At 45.0% G+C, this 17,377-nt stretch overlaps 1 protein-coding gene across 1 annotated transcript; it reads left to right on the forward strand.

The window, feature by feature from the left end:
• Nucleotides 1-1,499: 1,499 nt before the first annotated feature.
• On the forward strand, nucleotides 1,500-2,953 carry Becn2 (beclin 2). The gene is made up of 2 exons (XM_021166753.2): nucleotides 1,500-2,818; nucleotides 2,929-2,953. The coding sequence occupies exons 1-2, from the start codon at nucleotides 1,500-1,502 to the stop codon at nucleotides 2,951-2,953; spliced, it is 1,344 nt and encodes a 447-aa protein (XP_021022412.1).
• Nucleotides 2,954-17,377: the final 14,424 nt, after the last annotated feature.

The following is a 17,377-nucleotide window of genomic DNA, read 5'->3' on the forward strand; positions in this document are numbered from 1 at the left end:
TGAACTGAATGAGAATATTTCCGCGGAATGCCTGTTATACTGGGTGATAATAGATTCTAAGTGTATTATGAAAGCTGTCTGATTTTGTAGGTCAGAGAAGGCTTCCTGGAGGAGATGCCTCCATGGGGAAAGGTCTTTGCTTCCAATGCCCTGAAACCCCCATGGTAGAAGATAACACATGACAGAACATGGATGCTCCCTGCCACAATAAATATGTTTTAAAAACTCGATTTTAAAAAGGAATAGAGAGCGGGATGGACTGGAGAGGAGGCTCAGTGGTTAAGAGCACTGGTTGCTCTTCCAGAGGTCCTGAGTTCAATTCCTAGCAACCACAGGGTGGCTCACAAACATCTGTAATGGGATCTGATGCCCTCTCCTGGTGTATCTGATGACAGCTACAGTGTACTCAGGTAAATAAATAAGCCTTTAAAAAAATAAAATAAAAGGGAAGAGGGCAATTTGGGTGGTGGGAAGTATGAATCACTGACAGCCTAAAATCAAGTCATGTGGCGAGACAGGAAGAGAGAGGCTGGAAAGCAGACTGGACCTTGGAGTTGGGTTAATATGACTCAGCTTCTTGTTGAGTTTATATTTTGAGATAGGGCCACTTAGAACCCAGGCTGACCTTGAACTCCTGCCTCTACGCTCCAAGTGCTAAGATTACAGGCACCTGTGTCTTTTTGTTTTTCATTTCTGTGACAATCTTGCTGTACCTGGATAGTCTGGTACTATGTCACTACAGCTGGTGACAATTCTAGGATCTCAGGCTTGTGTCAAAACACCTAGACTTTTCTTTCTTTTTCTTTTAAGGTAAGTTCTCAGTAGGTCTCCAGCTTGTCCTGGTACTGTCTAGTTTAGGCAGAAGACAAATTCAACATCCATGTGTGGTGATATACATCTTTAATCCCATCACCTGGGAGGTAGGGAAGGTCGGGCGGGCCTGTAGAGTTCAGGTTATCTCTACAGCTAAACTCCACCTCAAATATACATAAACAAACAAATTCAAGATCTAGCCTTTATCTCTCACAGGCATGTGCCTTTATACCCAACTTAGACTTTTTTCTTTTTCTTTTCTTTTTTCTTTCTTTTCTTTTTTTTCTCGAGACAGGGTTTCTCTGTATAGCCCTGGCTGTCCTGGAACTCACTCTGTAGACCAGGCTGGCCTCGAACTCAGAAATCTGCCTGCCTCTGCCTCCCAAGTGCTGGGATTAAAGGCGTGTGCCACCACTGCTTGGCTTAGACTTTTTTCTAAAGATGATGTAAATGCATTAAGTGTTATAAGGTTATAAATAGTTTAAGGTGTGTCTTTAAAACTTCCAAGGAGAACAACAAGATAAGCAGCATTTCCCTTTTAGGGAATCGAGGGCCTGAAGGACGCTATAGGTCGACAGGTAGCCCAATGGGGGTTGTGATGAGGTAAAGAGGGAGGTAGAGGGATGGTCCCTTTCCAAATACGCTGCAAAGAAAACTAGACTCTGGTGGGAGTGTAGAACTCTAGAATGTCTCCTGCCCTCTTCCTGTGCCAGCGCTGCAAAGAACCCCTGAAATGCTTACAGCAGCAGGGGGGGCCCTTGGAAGTCCAGCACCACGCCAATCCCCGCACAGAGATTCCAGTTTCTGGAGAGTCCCAGGTCAGGACCTCCGGCAGACCCCAATCTGACGGTGGCAGGGTGTCCCAGGGAAGTGCCCTCTGTGCTTTTACTCTGCTTACCTCTGGCGGACCCGACTCTGAAGGTGGCACGACGCCCCAGGAAAGTGCCTGCTGTATCTTTACTCTGCTTGGTGAATCTGCCTCCATGAGAACTATGAACACTATCCAAAATACTGTCTTAGAGACCTTCGAAATCCTCTCCGACCAAAAGGTGGTGGACCACCCGCTGTGTGTGGACTGTACCGACAATCTTCTGATGCAACTAGACGACCAGCTCGCTCTCCTGGCATCTGACAACCAGAAGTACAAAAGTTTCCAGGACAGAGAGTTGCTGGTGAGTGAGGAAGAGAGGGAGGCGCTACACGTGGAGCTTTGTGCTGAACTGTCCAGTCTGGAGCAGGAGGAAGCAAGGCTGACCCAGGAGCTGGAGGATTTAGACGGCCAACATGCAAAGGTAGCCGCCGAACTCAGAGCAGCCCAGGCCGAGAGCAAGGAGCTGTATAAACAGCATGAGCAGCACAGGGTCGAGTACTCTGTTTTCAAGATGGAACAGCTGGAGCTGATGGACCAGCTGAGCAGTGTGGAGAACCAGTTGGCGTATGCCCTGAGTCAGCTGTATCGCTTAAGAGAGACCAATATCTTCAACACCACATTTACCATTTCAGATGAGGGTCCCTTGGGTGTTATCAACAATTTTAGGCTGGGCTGTCTCCCCGGGGTCCGGGTGGGCTGGACTGAGATCAGTTCTGCCTGGGGACAGACAGTCTTACTGCTCTTCAGCTTGTCCAAGATAGCTGGACTGCAATTCCAGAGATATCAACTGGTTCCCTTTGGGGACCATTCCTATCTCAAGTCCTTGACTGGTGATGGCGTGCTGCCCTTATTCTCTGATGGGAGCCATAGCGTCTTCTTGAATAACAAGTTTGACTGTGGGATGAAGGCCTTCCTGGACTGTCTTCAGCAGTTTGTGGAGGAGATGGAGAGGGATGAGAGATGCCCCTGCCTGCCCTATAGGATCCATGTGAAGGAAGGGCTGATGGAGGATGTCTGGGACAGTGGGGAGTGCTGCTCCATCAGGACCCATCTGAACACGGAGGAGGAGTGGTCCAGGGCTCTGAAATTCATGCTTTCGGACTTGAAGTTGATCCTTGCTTGGGCTTCCTTAAGGTACTGTTAGAATTAACATTATTTTTGAAAATACATAACAATAAGGTTGTATGGTTCAAGAATGTATGTTTGTGATTAAAAGATATACCATTTTGTCTTTTTTGAGACAGGTTTTCCAGAGTCCAGAGGCCTTAAGCCCTTCCCTGGTGCCACCACTGCCTTAGACCCCTGAGTGCTGACTGGGCTTGTATGAACCAACCAAGAATGAACGAAAATTACATGTATTTGCTCAGCGTGACCCAGATGTCACTGCTGTGGTCCTTAGACCCTCGTCTCTTTCCCTTGTAGCTGTTTCTCTTGTTCCCCTACACCCAGGCATTCAAGGTGACAAGGAGAAGGAATTGCCAGGAGAAGTGGGGCTGAGGCCTGAACTTCCTGAAGAATTCTGTGGTGACTTTACTGTTTACAGTGGACCTTTGGAGGGCAGCAGTCATGGGGTGGGACCGTTCAGGGACTGAGTTTCTGTTGTTGTATAGTATAACCCTTTCCTTTTCATCTCTAAGATGATTTCAATAAATGTCATGTTCTTAAATGATTAAAAGTGAGAAGTGTGACTCTGTGTATGTGTGGAGAGAGAGAGGCCTTAACGCTCAAGCTATCCTGGCATTCACTATTATGCTGCTTCAGCCTCTATATATGCTGGAATTTCTGTGCTGCTACAGCTGAGAGGTGTCTCTTAATTAGGCTGCATCAAAAGACGGTTTCACTGTTCCCTATGACAAAGTAATCTTCCCAAGTGGGACAAGGAAGTGAGAGGTTTCAGAGAAAGCTCCGGGATGGAAAAGGACTAGTTTCCAGGGAGGCGTTCTGTCCCTTCCTGGTCATCTGTAAAGTGGGGACAACTGGACTACTTACTCTAAAGCATTATTGACGATTACAAAATCAACAGACGGTATTCAACGTCGTTTTCCCCGCATGTTCATGTTTATATCTCACAAATGAAATTAACATGTCTTTAAAAAAATCAGAGAATCATCATCATTATATTTTATAAAACAGGACCTCTCTACATAGCCCTAGCTGTCCTGTAATTCACTATGTAGACAGGCTGGCCTCCAGTTCATAGAGATCTGACTGCCTCTGCCTGGCCTGCCCAGTGCTGGAATTAAAGTTATGTGCCACCATACCTGCCTCATTCTTTTTTTTTTTTTTTTTTAATTTTGGTTTTTCGAGACAGGGTTTCTCTGTGTAGTCCTGGAACTCGCTCTGTAGACCAGGCTGGCCTTGAACTCAGAAATCCTCCTGCCTCTGCCTCCCAAGTGCTGGGATTAAAGGCATGCGCCACCATGCCCAGCTCATTCAATTTTTGATTCAGAGTCTCTTGAATGTATTAATGCCTGTCATAGTGGTACATGGCTTTAATCTCAGCACTCAGAAAGTAGATCTTTGTCAGTTTAAGACTAGTTTGTACTATATAGTGAGTTCCAGGCCAGCCCAGCCAGAGATACATAGTCAGTTTCTGTGTGTGTATATATATATATATATATATATATATATATATTTTTTTTTTTTTTTTTTTTTTTTGGTTTTTCGAGACGGTTTCTCTGTATAGCTCTGGCTGTCCTGGAACTCACTTTGTAGACCAGGCTGACCTCGAACTCAGAAATCCGCCTGCCTCTGCCTCCCGAGTGCTGGGATTAAAGGCGTGCGCCACCACGCCCGGCTTCTGTATGTTTTTTTTTTTTTTTTAAGGAAAGAAAACCTATGTGATAGCACAGGATAGGAAAGGTCTACTGAATTCCAGCTCTCTTTTTTTGAGACAGGGACTCACTAAGTTGTTCCAGTTGGCCTAGGTAGAGGTCACTATATAGCCCAAGTCTGGAAGTTCCAGATACTCCTGCCTTAGCATTTCCTAAAAGATTACAGGCCAGCACCTGCTGCGAACTCAAGAGACATTCTATTCTCTTTTAGCGCTTCATCATCAGCTGGCGGTTGTACACCCCTTGCTAGGCATTTGGGGAAGAATTCACATTTATAACTGCTCATCTTTTAGCAAAGGCATCCTATAAGGATAAAATCACATCCATATTTGGAAAAAGTCCTTGTTTCAGCAGCCAGAGAGTCTCACCCTTACCCTCGTTTCCTTTGCTCCTCAGTTCTTCTGATGACCCCCAGGCTTTCCTAAGGAGATTATTTACTCTTCCGTTTCTCCCTGTTTTACATAGGGTTACTATTTGCTGTGGTGAAATATAGAGTGGCAAAAAGCACGTTGAAGAAGAAAGGCTATTTTTTGGCTTACATTTCCACATTACTGTTCATCACTGAAGGAAGTCAGGGCTGGAACCTGGAGGCAGGAGCTGCTGTCAAAGCCATTGAGGGGTGCTGGTCACCAGCTTGCTTCTTGTGGCTTGCTCAGTTCAGCTTATAGAACTCAGGACCTCCAGGTCAAGGGTGGCACACCCTTAATGGGTTCACTAACTAAAAATACCCTACAGAGCTGTCCATAGCCCCATCTTTGCGAGGAATTTTCTCAGTTAAGGCTCTTTCCTCTCTGATTTTAGATTGTGTCAAGTTAAACTAGCCAGCACCCTCAACATTTATATGTTGTATTCCACATGGGTAGAGACAATCTTTATGGCATTTATATATACTCAACAATTTTTGTAATTGAGGGTTCAGTGGCCTCAAACTGGCTCTCCTAAACTTAAAGATGGTCGCTACCGCCCTCTAGTGGTACTTCTTGGTTCTGAACTGGCTGGCAGAAGGAGCTCTATCCACGATGCTCTTACCACTTGGGAAGACAATACAAGTGACTGGGCAACTTTGAATCAAAGGGTGCAGATTTCATGTAGTCTGCTCATAATGTTTCTCTGTTTTGAAACCTAGGTAGAAATTTTTATTAGTATATGAATAGCCAGGCAGTGCCGGCACGAGCCTTTAATCCCAGCACTTGGGAGGCAGAGGCAGACAGATTTCTGAGTTCGAAGCCAGCCTGGTCTACAGAGTGAGTTCCAGGACAGCCAGGGCTACACAGAGAAACCCTGTCTCAAAAAACAAACAACCCCCCCCAACAAAACAAAACTATATATCTATATATGAATAAAATTAGATTAAATAATCAATTAGACTTTCAGCAAAGACCCATTTGGACCCGGGGCCATCTGATGCCCAAACCCTTGCTCTCCCCAGGGCAGCAAGCTGAAGGTATGTGCTCCATACTTAGATCTGAACTCGAGATGGATGGGATACACAGTGACAAACCTTTCTGCTAATCCTTTCTCAAAAGATTCTGGGAACTGCCAACCCTAAAGGGCATACAAACCATCCGAGGATCTGGAGAAACTGGGGATTTTGGAAGCGGTTCTAAGAAGGAGAGTAGAGTATTCAACATCCTGCCAGAGTCTGAGGTGATGCTGATGCTGCCAGCTTGCTGACAGAACTTGTAGTCTTGAGTGGACTCTAGACCAGTGCTTCTCAGAAGCCCCGACTCTTCCCATAGAGCATGTTGACAGTTTTGGGAGGCAGTTTTGGTTTCACTATAGGAGTGTAGCCTGTGTGCCCCGCATTAAGGACAGTCCAGGGATACTATACTATACATTCCACCACTAAGAATTATTTGCCCAGATGTCTAATATGTACAAATTTGGAATTTCTGCCCCAGCCTGGGTATGGTATAACCCTGGTCTGACTTCTGTGAGTCCAGCTATAACCTCAAGGCAGTTTTGGATTCAAGCGCCACTGTTTTTTCCCACCATTGAAAGAAAAGAATACAGGGAGTGAGGAGTGGGCAGGTAACACCCAGAAGGGGGTTTCCCCTTCTCAAGAGAGAAGGGGAAGGTGGCATGGGGGGGGACTTGAGTGAGGGGGTACTGGAAGGAGAGGAAGAGATGATATGGAGTTGTAAAATGAAAATAACAAATAAGTTTAGTTTAAAAACCAAACAAAGCAATACCTATAGAAACCTTCCATACATAGTTTAGGCACAAAGAAGGATGAGGAGGTTCGAGTTCCGAGGAAGTTCAGGTTCCCAGGCCATTTTGTGATAACAAGATCGCAACTGAACGCTTTTTTTGTTTGTTTGTTTGTTTTTGTTTTGTGTTTTGTTTTTCGAGACAGGGTTTCTCAGTGTAGTCCTGGCTGTCCTGGAACTCACTTTGTAGACCAGGCTGGCCTTGAACTCAGGAATCCACCTGTCTCTGCCTCCCAAGTGCTGGGATTAAAGGCATGTGCCACCACTGCCCCGCCTGCTCCGCCACCTTAAGGAGGTTTTCTTGGTGTTAGTATGGCACTAAAATAGACTCACAGATCCAGTGAATCCGAATATTTAAATGCACACTGACAACTGCTTGTGCATTTCGGAAAATAGCAGGACCTGAACACAATCTTCTGTTACCTAAGTATATTATGGATGCTTCAAACACTCATGTGTAAGCATGCTTTGAGAATACTGAATGGATAACCATTTGTTTTATATAAATCAGTGCTGGGAGAATCTACTTAGAAACCCTCAGGCTGGAGAGATGGCTCAGCAGTTAAGAGCACTGACTGTTCTGAAGGTCCTGAGTTCAAATCCCAGCAACCTCATGGTGGCTCACAACCATCCATAGTAAGATCTGACATCCTCTTCTGGTGTGTCTGAAGACAGCTACAGTGTACTTACATATAATAATAAATAAAATTTTGGGCCGGAGCGAGCAGGTCTGGAGCAAGCAGAAGCCCTGAGTTCAATTCCCAGCAACCACATGAAGACTCACAACCATCTGTACGTTCACCGTGTACTCATATACATAACATAAATAAATAAAACATGACCCTCAGCAGCTACAAAATAAAGATCCGATGAGAAGACTGACCTTATGGTTAGAGGGAAGCATGGGATTAGCTTTAAAACACATGGCTTACAAATGAAGGAATAACTCAGCTAAAAACTAAGAATCATAAGCCTAAATGCAAAGTGATAACAATTCCTAAAGTGCAAATTGCCACTTAGGTTCGGTTACCTGAGTGGGTGCTAAGCAAAGAAAGACTGTATCCAAACTAAAAGTGGTCTGAAGCTGTCTCCTACAGAGAGGCCAGCTACTGTCTTGGCTTCCTGGGTCACATGGTGTCCAGCTGTTGCTTTAAAGGACTTGGAATCTAGCCAGTGTGCTCTGAGAGACCTCTTGGAGTGGCTCCAGCCCTCAGTCCTCCTGGGCTCAGGCTTGAGTCTGAAAAGCCTCTAGATGGTTGCTGCTGTCCATCCTTTGAGTCAGTACCAAGTCTTTTGTGTCTTCATGGCTGAGTTCCTATACAAACAAGCCTTTAGATGTAAACAAGAAGTGTTTACATCTAAAGAGAGGGCCTCCAGTTCTTTCAGGCTATCTCAGGAACCATTCAAAGCTACAAATAAAGCCCTCTGGGAACTGACTTCAGAACCTTCAAGTGTGTATTTCACCCAAACACAGATCTTTGTCCTCTGTGCTTGACCAAAAGGTACATACCCCTCACAAGAAGGGAGGGAAGGGTTTACTTGATGAATGGTTGGTTGTTTTTTGTGTTGCTATTGTTGTTGTTTAGGGTTACTTTGTTTATATATGTGTGTACCATATACATACCCTGGGACCTGTGAGGTCAGAAGAAAGGGTCAGAGAATTGGCGTTAAGAACAGCTGTGAGAGGGCTGGAGAGATGGCTCCAGCAGTAAAGAACACTGACTGCATTCTGAGTTCAAATTACACCAACCACATGGTGGCTCACAACCATCCGTAATGAGACCCAACGCCCTCTTCTGGTGTGTCTGAAGACACCTCCAGTGTAACGAGCAGAATCTATCTCTGCACACGGAGACAGGCACATGACACAAAAGCTCACTCTAGCTCTTTCCATCATAGGCTCTGAGCTGTATTTAACAATGGTCACTTTTGCTTTATGTTCTGAGGTTCGTAGTAAGGAATGATGCCAGGCCCAACAGAGGGTCTCAAGCCATCACACAATCACCAGCCAAGGAAGTTATGACGTGAGAAGAAGACCCATCAGTGAGGGTCATTGAGACAAAACTTCCTCAGCTCAGACCCTTGTAGTCACAGTATGACAGCACAGTGTTAGAAGCTGGGATCCCAGGAAAAGCAGAGAAGTTGGGGAAAGGTGGCCTCAAGAGGATCAGACAGAGCTGGCCACAGACAGTTATGAGGGTGTGAAGAACTCCAGTCTGCTCATTGAGTTCAGAGTCATATCGTGGACAATAGTCACTGGATCAGAGAATAGCAGCAAGATGTGTCTGGACAAGGAGTCTGGCATATATCAAGGATGTTTGAAAGAGGAGAAGCTTCCGAGATCTGGTCCATCAGAGAGGGCAAGGACTGTGCCCATCACTTTTCAGTCTTGAGAACATTTGTTTTATAGTTCTAGAGGGATAGAGTCTACCACGAGGTGGAAGATGCGGCAGCAGGCAGGGCAGCATGAAGCAGGGAGCTGGCTGATCATATTTTCATCTTCATGAAGAAAGAAGAGTGAGAACAGGAAGTACAGCCAGGCTACAAAACCTCAAAGTCTATCCCAAGTGGTGTCCTTGCAAGACTCACCCCCTAAAGCAGCGGGTCTCAACTTGAGGGTGTGTGTCATATATCAGGTATCCTGCTTATCAGAAATTTACATTATGATTCATAACAGTAGCAAAACTAGTTATGAAATAGCAACAAAATACTTTTATGGTTGGGGGGGCACCACAAGATGAAGAACTGTATTGGCTTGCAGCATTAGGAAAGTTAAGAACCACTGTCCAAAAGGTTTCTTAACTGACCAGAGGCCAGATATTCAGATACCTAGGCCTGGCATGCTTTATTCAAACCACCATAGATATCCATCAGTCATCATCAGGAGATATCCCTAGAGCAGGAGACAGGAGACCTAGGAAGGGAATGAGGCTATGCCCTAGGCCCAGCACCGCTGAGAAACCACAGGGAGAGCACAGCTTCTCTGAGACTCAACTGTTTCACAAAGCTTTGTCCATCACCTGCTTCTCTTCAGCATTTGACTTCATGAGACATGGCCTCCTCTGAGTCTTGATCATGGATCCCACCTGCCCTCTACTCTGGGTTTTCTTTTTTTATTGTTTTTGTGTTTGATGATCATTTATTTTTGTCCTGGCTAGTTTTATGTCAATTTGACACAAGCTAAGATTATCATAAAGGAGGGAAACTCAACTGAAAAAAATACCTTCATGCAATCCAGCTATAAGACATTTTCTTAATTAGTGATCAATGGGGGGAGGGCACAGCCCCTTGTGGATGGTGCCATGCCTGAACTGGCAGTCCTGGGTTCTATAAGAAAGGTTGAGTAAGCCGTGGGGAGCAAGCCAGAAAGCAGCATCCTTTCATGCTTCCTGCATCAGCTCCTGCCTCCAGTTTCCTGCTCTGCTTGAGTTCCTGTCTTGACTTCCTTTGGTGATAAACAGAAATGTGTAAGCCGGATAAACATTTTCCTCCCCATTGTTTGTTGTTGTTTGTTTGTTTGTTTTTGTTTTTGTTTTTTTTAGGTCATGGTGCTTCATCACTGCAATAGAAGCCAAACCATAAGACAATTTTCCTGCTTTGCTAATATTAAAGTTATCTCTATAAGGTCAGAGGTCCTTATCTGTCATTTACATTGTTTTTAAATTTTTTTTTTCAAGACTGGGTTTCTCTGTGTAGCCCTGGCTGTCCTGGAACTCACTTTGTAGACCAGGCTGGCCTCGAACTCAGAAATTCACCTGCCTCTGCCTCCCAAGTGCTAGGATTAAAGGGGTGTGCCACCACAACCAGCTAGATTGTTTCTTTTTAATTGGTTGTCTTGTTGGATTTTCTTTTTTTCCTGTTGTCTATTTTGTTAATGATTTTCAGTGCCCCAAATAGCTTAGCACAGTGGTTCTCAACCTTCATAATACTATGACCCTTTAATTCAGTTCCTTGTGTTGTAATGATGACCAACTATAAAATGATTTCATAGCTACTTCATAACTGCAATTTTACTACTGTTATGAATTGTAGCATAAATATCTGAGATGCAGGATATCTGATATGTGACTCAGATACAGCAACCACTCAGTAAATGCTTATGAAATGTTAATAAAACTCTTTCTTAGGTAGACTCATAAAAATGCTTCAAATCTCAGCCCAAGCTGTATTCCCCATAGAAAACCTTTGGTGAGCAGTGGCCTTTACACACCACAGGGATGCTCATGTTGGTAACGCTGCGTGGAAGAGCTCACTGCTCATGTGCCCTGCCTTCTAGCTGATATTTGTTGGTGGTGTCTTTAGGGTCACTCACACTAGAGATCGCAAGAATTTAGTCGAGTTGGAAAAACAGCAGAGTGCAAGTTACACTTCAGCAAGAGGACCTTGCCATCAGTTTGTGGAGAGCAACTTATAGCATTGGCAGTAGCCTGGGCTGTTTGAGGGCTTCCCTTGGAAACCCTTTGACCAACGACTCATTTAGATGTAACCTGTTCCCAGTACTGGGAGCTTCATTTGGTGATAAGGGCTCTGTCTCCCCCATTATTTGGTTTCATTTTGATGGCCTTCATTTATTTATATATTCTAGGAATCCTCTACTGTACTTATTAGGTTTTCAAACGACACCCTCCACACATCCCTTCACTCCTAACCCCTCCTCCCTTTCTCCCCCTCTCTACCTCCCCATTTGAATTTTGGTCTCTTTGGATTGTAATATGAGAGTTTGGGATAGTGAACATAGCCTTGGAGTATGTCCAGTAAGTCACAATCTGTCCCACCTAAAGTCAAACCATTTTCAGTTCTTTATTACATGGATGGAACACAATCAGTTTATAAGATCTAGGGTTAGTTACCCTATACCTGAAACAACAGTAGTATTTGTCTTAGGGTTTCATAGTTGTGAAGAGACACCATGACCAAGGAGACTCCTGCAAAGACAAACATTTAGTTGGGTCTGGCTTATAGTTTCAGAGGTTCAGTTGATTATCATCATGGTGGGAAGCACGGCATTATGTAGGCAGACTTGGTGAGGGAGGAGCCAAGAGTTCTGCATCTTGATCAGAAGGCAGCTTGAGCATAGGACCTTAAAGCCCACCCCCACGGTAAGACACTTTCTCCAACAAGGCCACACTTCCAAAGAGTGCCACTTCCCAGGGGCCAAGCATATTCAAATCACCACAGTATTCTCTAACAGGTAGGCCATATGTGTCAGAGGCAGTTGCAGTGGGGGCTTCTGCTTAGCCACACTGGCACTACACTAGCAACAGTGTCTTCTATATTTCTTGGCAGTAGAATAAATCCATGAGATGGGAGAATGTTCATCTATAAAGAACTTATCCTTTATCTGACTGTAATCAATGATGTCCTACCACTGACACCTCTCATCCATCACTATCCCAATCTAGGCTCCTGGGGTATATACATGCTATTGATTGGTATTGATTGGGGTATATACATGCTATTGATTGGTCCTGCAGCTCATGTGAAGGACATGCCCAACCTTCCAACTGACCATCTTCCTAATGACCAGACTTAAGGTACAATTTATGCAATGGGCTTATGTCCTAACCTAAGGTAACCTAATTGTTAGTCGAATGTCCAGGAGGAGAGATGGGTTGTCTTCTAGGCAGGGACATACGTTGTGTTCTAAGTTCTCATGATTTTAGGCAAAGGGAAAAGGTTAACCATGGCTTGTACAGCCCAGAGCAAAGTTTTCAAGTAAACTTTGGTGTTCACGATTTTCATGGGAGATTGGACCAGATGTATCCATTCCAGATGTCAGTTTCCAAAATGCCCCAGCCTGAGTACCCTGACCTTGGCATAGCAAACATGCTTAGTTTGAGAGTTCAGCCTTCCTGGGTGTTCTATTGTTAGCACATCTATGCTCTGGGCCGGATCCTTATGTACGTGTGGTCTATAGTTATAGACTATGAGCGCAGTCTCTGTCAGGAGGCCCTCTCGGGTTTCTACTTTGCCTTCAGTTGTGTGATTTGTCACACAATTACAATTACACAATTTCATTTGCTCTGGTCTGGAAAGTACCATGAGCAGTCGATATGAAATTCTATAATACATATGATGACACTGTTTTTTAGTTCTTAAACCACACTGCATTTTCTTCCATCATTTGCCACCTAATTATATTTAGATCTATTGGGGTAAATAACAAATAGCACAAAGCCGGGTGTAGTGGCACTTGCCTTTAATCCCAGCACTCGGGAAGCAGAGAAAGGTAGATTTCTGAGTTCGAGGCCAGTCTGGTCTACAAAGTGAGTTCCAGGACAGCCAGGGCTACACAGAGAAACCTTGTCTCAAAAAAACCAAAACAAAAAAAAAAAGAAAGAAAACAAAGAAAAAGAAATGGTACTAATGCCCCCTTCAGTGCAGCTGGAACCTCGGTAGAAACCACTGCTGTCATTTGCTGTAATTAGTTTATCATTTCCAGGCCATCAGATGACATTCAGAGAACTTTAGCTTACACACAGGAATGGCCAGTTCACTTTAGTATTTAGTTCTCCTGGGGTAGGGAAAAGGCACTTGTAGCTTAGAGAGTTGAAGTATCTTGGTCAGCATCACACCGATGGTGAGATTTGAACCCCAGGATGCTACCAAAGCCTTTCAAGAGATAAGGCTTTGTATTATAGAATTTCACGCTAGCTTCAAGTGGCGCCATGAGGGTAATTGGGAAAGTACTTCCTGCAGCATTCTTATTGACAGAGCTGGGATTATGAGAGGTCACATCCATAGAAACCTCTTTGCTGACAAGATCCTGGACTTTGGTCCTACTATGTGCCTGAGTACACACAGCCCAGAACAAGCCACTGTTCTCTTATTCTATTCCTTGTCAGTTAAGGCCGAGTGGTTCAGACTGGGGTTGAGTAAGCTCATTCCAGAATCTTTACTGCCAGGGAACATGAGCTGTGGATTGGCTTCACATATCTCACAGCCAGAGAATTTGGCTCCTCTTTCTCCCTGACTCAGCTGTGCAGCTGTTGGTTCTTGACTCCGATCCCTACCACCCTGGGTAGAAAATGATAGACCGGCAAAAGGAAACACTTTGTGCTTTGCTCATCCTTTAGACACAGATGGAGCAGAGAGAGATTGAGAGAGAGAGAGAGAGAGAGAGAGAGAGAGAGAGAGAGAGAGAGAGAGAGAGAGAGAGAGAGAAGGGAGGAAAAAAAGTAAGGTAAGTGTCCTTTCTGGAAGCAATCTGGAACAGGAGGATTAAGGATTAAGCCTGTTTTTTTCTGAGAGCCAGAGCCATTTCCTAATATACTGAGCCTACATAACACTCAAGGACACCAGAAATGTACTTGTTTTGCAAGAGGGAAACCATTTCTAGCGACCTGTAGCGGTGGGAGAGGTATCTGGCCCTCTATCTCTAAGTGTGGGGATTCTGTGCATGTACCGTCACACCTGCCTTCTAAGCTGTTGGCTACCTACCTGTGGTGGATGCCCTCAGAGATTCTGGGAAGACGACAAAGGAACAAATACGCCCATGATCTCTGACTTCAGGCAGAAAGCCTGCAGTGTACTGGGGAGGCAGAGATGCCCAAGGGAGCACACAGCTGTGCCAGTCATGAGAGGAGATGTCTAGGTGCTAGGGCAGGATTTGCTAGGAAATAGGCTTCCTTAGACACAGAGGAATGTGGGAGAAGGTGTGAGATTTGAACTTGTTAACCAGGCAGGACAGAGCAGGGGTGGGGCTAGAAAACAAGACAGGGGTGAGACTAAGCAGAGGGAAGAAAGAGCCTGCATATAGAGAGGGCGTGTCTAAGCGATCGCTACAACATAGCGTGGTTAAGAGTTCCAAATGGTGCGGGGCGTGGTGGCGCACGCCTTTAATCCCAGCACTAGGGAGGCAGAGGCAGGCAGATTTCTGAGTTCGAGGCCAGCCTGGTCTACAAAGTAAGTTCCAGGACAGCCAGAGCTACACAGAGAAATCCTGTCTCGAAAAACCAAAAAAAAAAAAAAAAAAAAAAAAAAAAAAAGAGTAGTTCCAAATGGCCCAGGAGAACCCCATGCCAAAGGGAATGAAGGGTCCCAGTGCATCCCACTGGCTGTCCTAAGGGCGAGTCCACAGGTTCAAGGACAATGGGTTAAATATGTACCTTGAAAATAATCTATTCAGACTGGAATGTGGCATGTAGACTGGAGGCAGAGCACGGACGTGGGGGAGGAAAGAAATAAGGGAAGTTTAGCCTAAGAAGACTGTGATCTCGATTGAAATATTAGACACTGTGGGGACATTATGAAGGAAATAAGGGGACAGGGTAACATTGACATCTTGGAGCAGATAGAAAGCCACGTGTCTGTAATCAGTGGGTTGATGGCTGCAGCTGCAGGAGCAGTGTTCAATTGCCTGGAAAACCGGGCTAGCATCAAGTTGATGATGGGTATCAGTCATGGTTAGATCGGAGTGCCTTTGAGACGTGTGACTGCAGCTGGTGAAGGGTCAGGCGGTAGATGCGGAGTTAAGCGGCTACAATCAAGTGAGCTATAGCCGTGGTACGATTTGCATGGCTACATAGAAAACAGAATAAGAAGAGCCCTGGGCTGAGCTACTCTGCCATGTTGACCTAGAAAGAAGATGGAACATTCCACATGGGTATGGATTAACATGCAGAAGTATGAAGAGCCAGTGCAATTAGGTGTGCCTTCTTAGCCTGTGTCTTAATTCATATATCACTTTAGCAATAGCTGTTTGTTTACTTAAAGGGTTTCTTTAAAAAAAAATTGCGGGGGCGGGGGGGGATATGTCAGTCTCATATAGCTCAGGCTAGCCTCAAACTCCTTCCTTCAGTCCAGGGTGTTCTTGAACATCTGTTTCTCCTGCCTTTTCCTGTGTAGGACCATGCCAGATGTATATTACTCTAGAGATACAACCCAGGGCTCTGTGCATGCTGGAACAGCACTCTGCTTAGGTACAGAATGATGTGAAGGATGACAGAGGATGCAGGAACACGGAGAAAAGGAGAAGAGGGAAGGCGAGAGAGGTGGCAAAGGCCCCCCATCCCACTGCTGATGTTATTCCACATCCCACTCGGCTACGTGTGGCTTATCAGGAGTTTCTGTGACAAGGAGAGATTAAGTGCAAAAAGAAAATGAGAGATGCAGAGATATTCTCATCTTTGAGACATATTCTGTCTACCCAGTCTGGGCCAGGCTGATATGTGCCTTCTGTCTGCTCAGTATAGAGTTTCTCCTGGAGGTCTGGTGAAATTGCTTAGTGAATAAAGGCTCTTGCTCGCTAGCCTGTAGACCAGAGTTCAGTCCCCAGCATCTACATAATGGAAGGAAAGAACAGACTCCTGCAAGTTGTCTTCCAACATCCAGAGGCACACTATGTCATCCCTCTCCCAAATGTATAAATGAACAAATAAATAAACTACTGAATGTAATATATTTAAAACAAAAAACCCTCCTTTGGAACAGTAAAATAAAGGATGGAGAAAGGAAGACAAATCTTGTTTTGTCAAATCTTAACTACGACTCCTCATACCCAGAGTCCAGTGCAGATCCCTGTCAGGGCCCTCAGTTGAGTCTCTGTCCCCACAGTCCACCATCCCCAGTGTCTCCTCCAGCTCACACCCACCACACCCACCTGTTTCCTTCTGCAGACTTTGGGTTTAATTCCCACACCTTGAGTGTTCTTGCTCTATCTGTTTCTTTCCAGTCTGCCGCCTTAACTGTGGTCCAGGGAAGGTTTTCGCTCCTAATACAGTTCCTGTAGCGACGCTGTTGCCAGGTACACATTTATATTTAACTTTGAGTGTGCTTATGGGTTCCGCAATCACGATTGGCTTTGGCTTATTCTCAGCCAACAATTAGTGGGGCTTATGAGAGAGAAAGCGGGTGCGCGTGACTTGCTGTCTCCTGTCTTTGGGAAGGTAGGTGGGGACCATTTCTTCTCCGTTTGTGTCACGCTTGTGTGGCTGCTGGCCTGTTTGTTCCCCATGCTTCAGAGGTTTTGCTCAGAGAGCACAAAGGTTGTGCTCAAAGAGCACAGCTGGGAGTGCTCCCAGCCATGGGGAGAGTATCACAGAGTAATTAGCACCACTGACGAGGGTACACTGAACAATCTCCCTAGGACTGCCAGCTCGACTTTAAGTTTCTTTGTAAAATCTTGGCCTTTCTTTACATACTTTTAAATTTATTATTTATTTTTTATTTATGCGTGGGACTGTTTGCTTGCATGCATGTTTGTGCAGCACGCCTATGCTTCTGTGCCTGAGAAGTCAGACAGGGCATAAGATTTTCTGGAACTAGAATTTATAGACCATCATCAGCTGCCACGGGGGTCCAGGGAACTGATCCCAGGGCCTCTGCAAAAGCAGTCAGTGCTCTTAACTATTGAGCCATCTCTCCAGCCCCTGCTTTATGTTTTTTTTTTTTTTTTCAAGCAAAAGTATTAGGATAATGCATTTGTGAGTAATAGACATTTGAAAACAAGCTCTAGGTTCAGTGAAATACTCTGTTTAAAAATACATGTAGAGGGGCTGGAGCGATGGCTCAGCAGCTAAAAGCCCCGGCTTCTTTCCTGAGGATCTGGGTTCAATTCCCAGAACCCACATAGTCTGCAGCTCCAGTTCTAGGGGACCCAGCACCCTCACACAGACCTACATACAGGCAAAACACCCATGTACACTGAA

This window comes from Mus caroli, unplaced genomic scaffold, assembly GCF_978045245.1.
Source record: "Mus caroli unplaced genomic scaffold, Mus_caroli_1 scaffold_1, whole genome shotgun sequence".
Classification (NCBI taxonomy): domain Eukaryota; kingdom Metazoa; phylum Chordata; class Mammalia; order Rodentia; family Muridae; genus Mus; species Mus caroli.

What these genes read in the sequence shown, in the direction of transcription:
- Becn2 (XM_021166753.2), top strand. Translation starts at nt 1,500, where the DNA reads ATGTCTCCTGCCCTCTTCCTGTGCCAGCGCTGCAAAGAACCCCTGAAA. An exon ending in CTTGCTTGGGCTTCCTTAAG is followed by an intron (nt 2,819 to 2,928) that starts GTACTGTTAGAA and finishes TTTTTGAGACAG; the next exon opens with GTTTTCCAGAGTCCAGAGGC.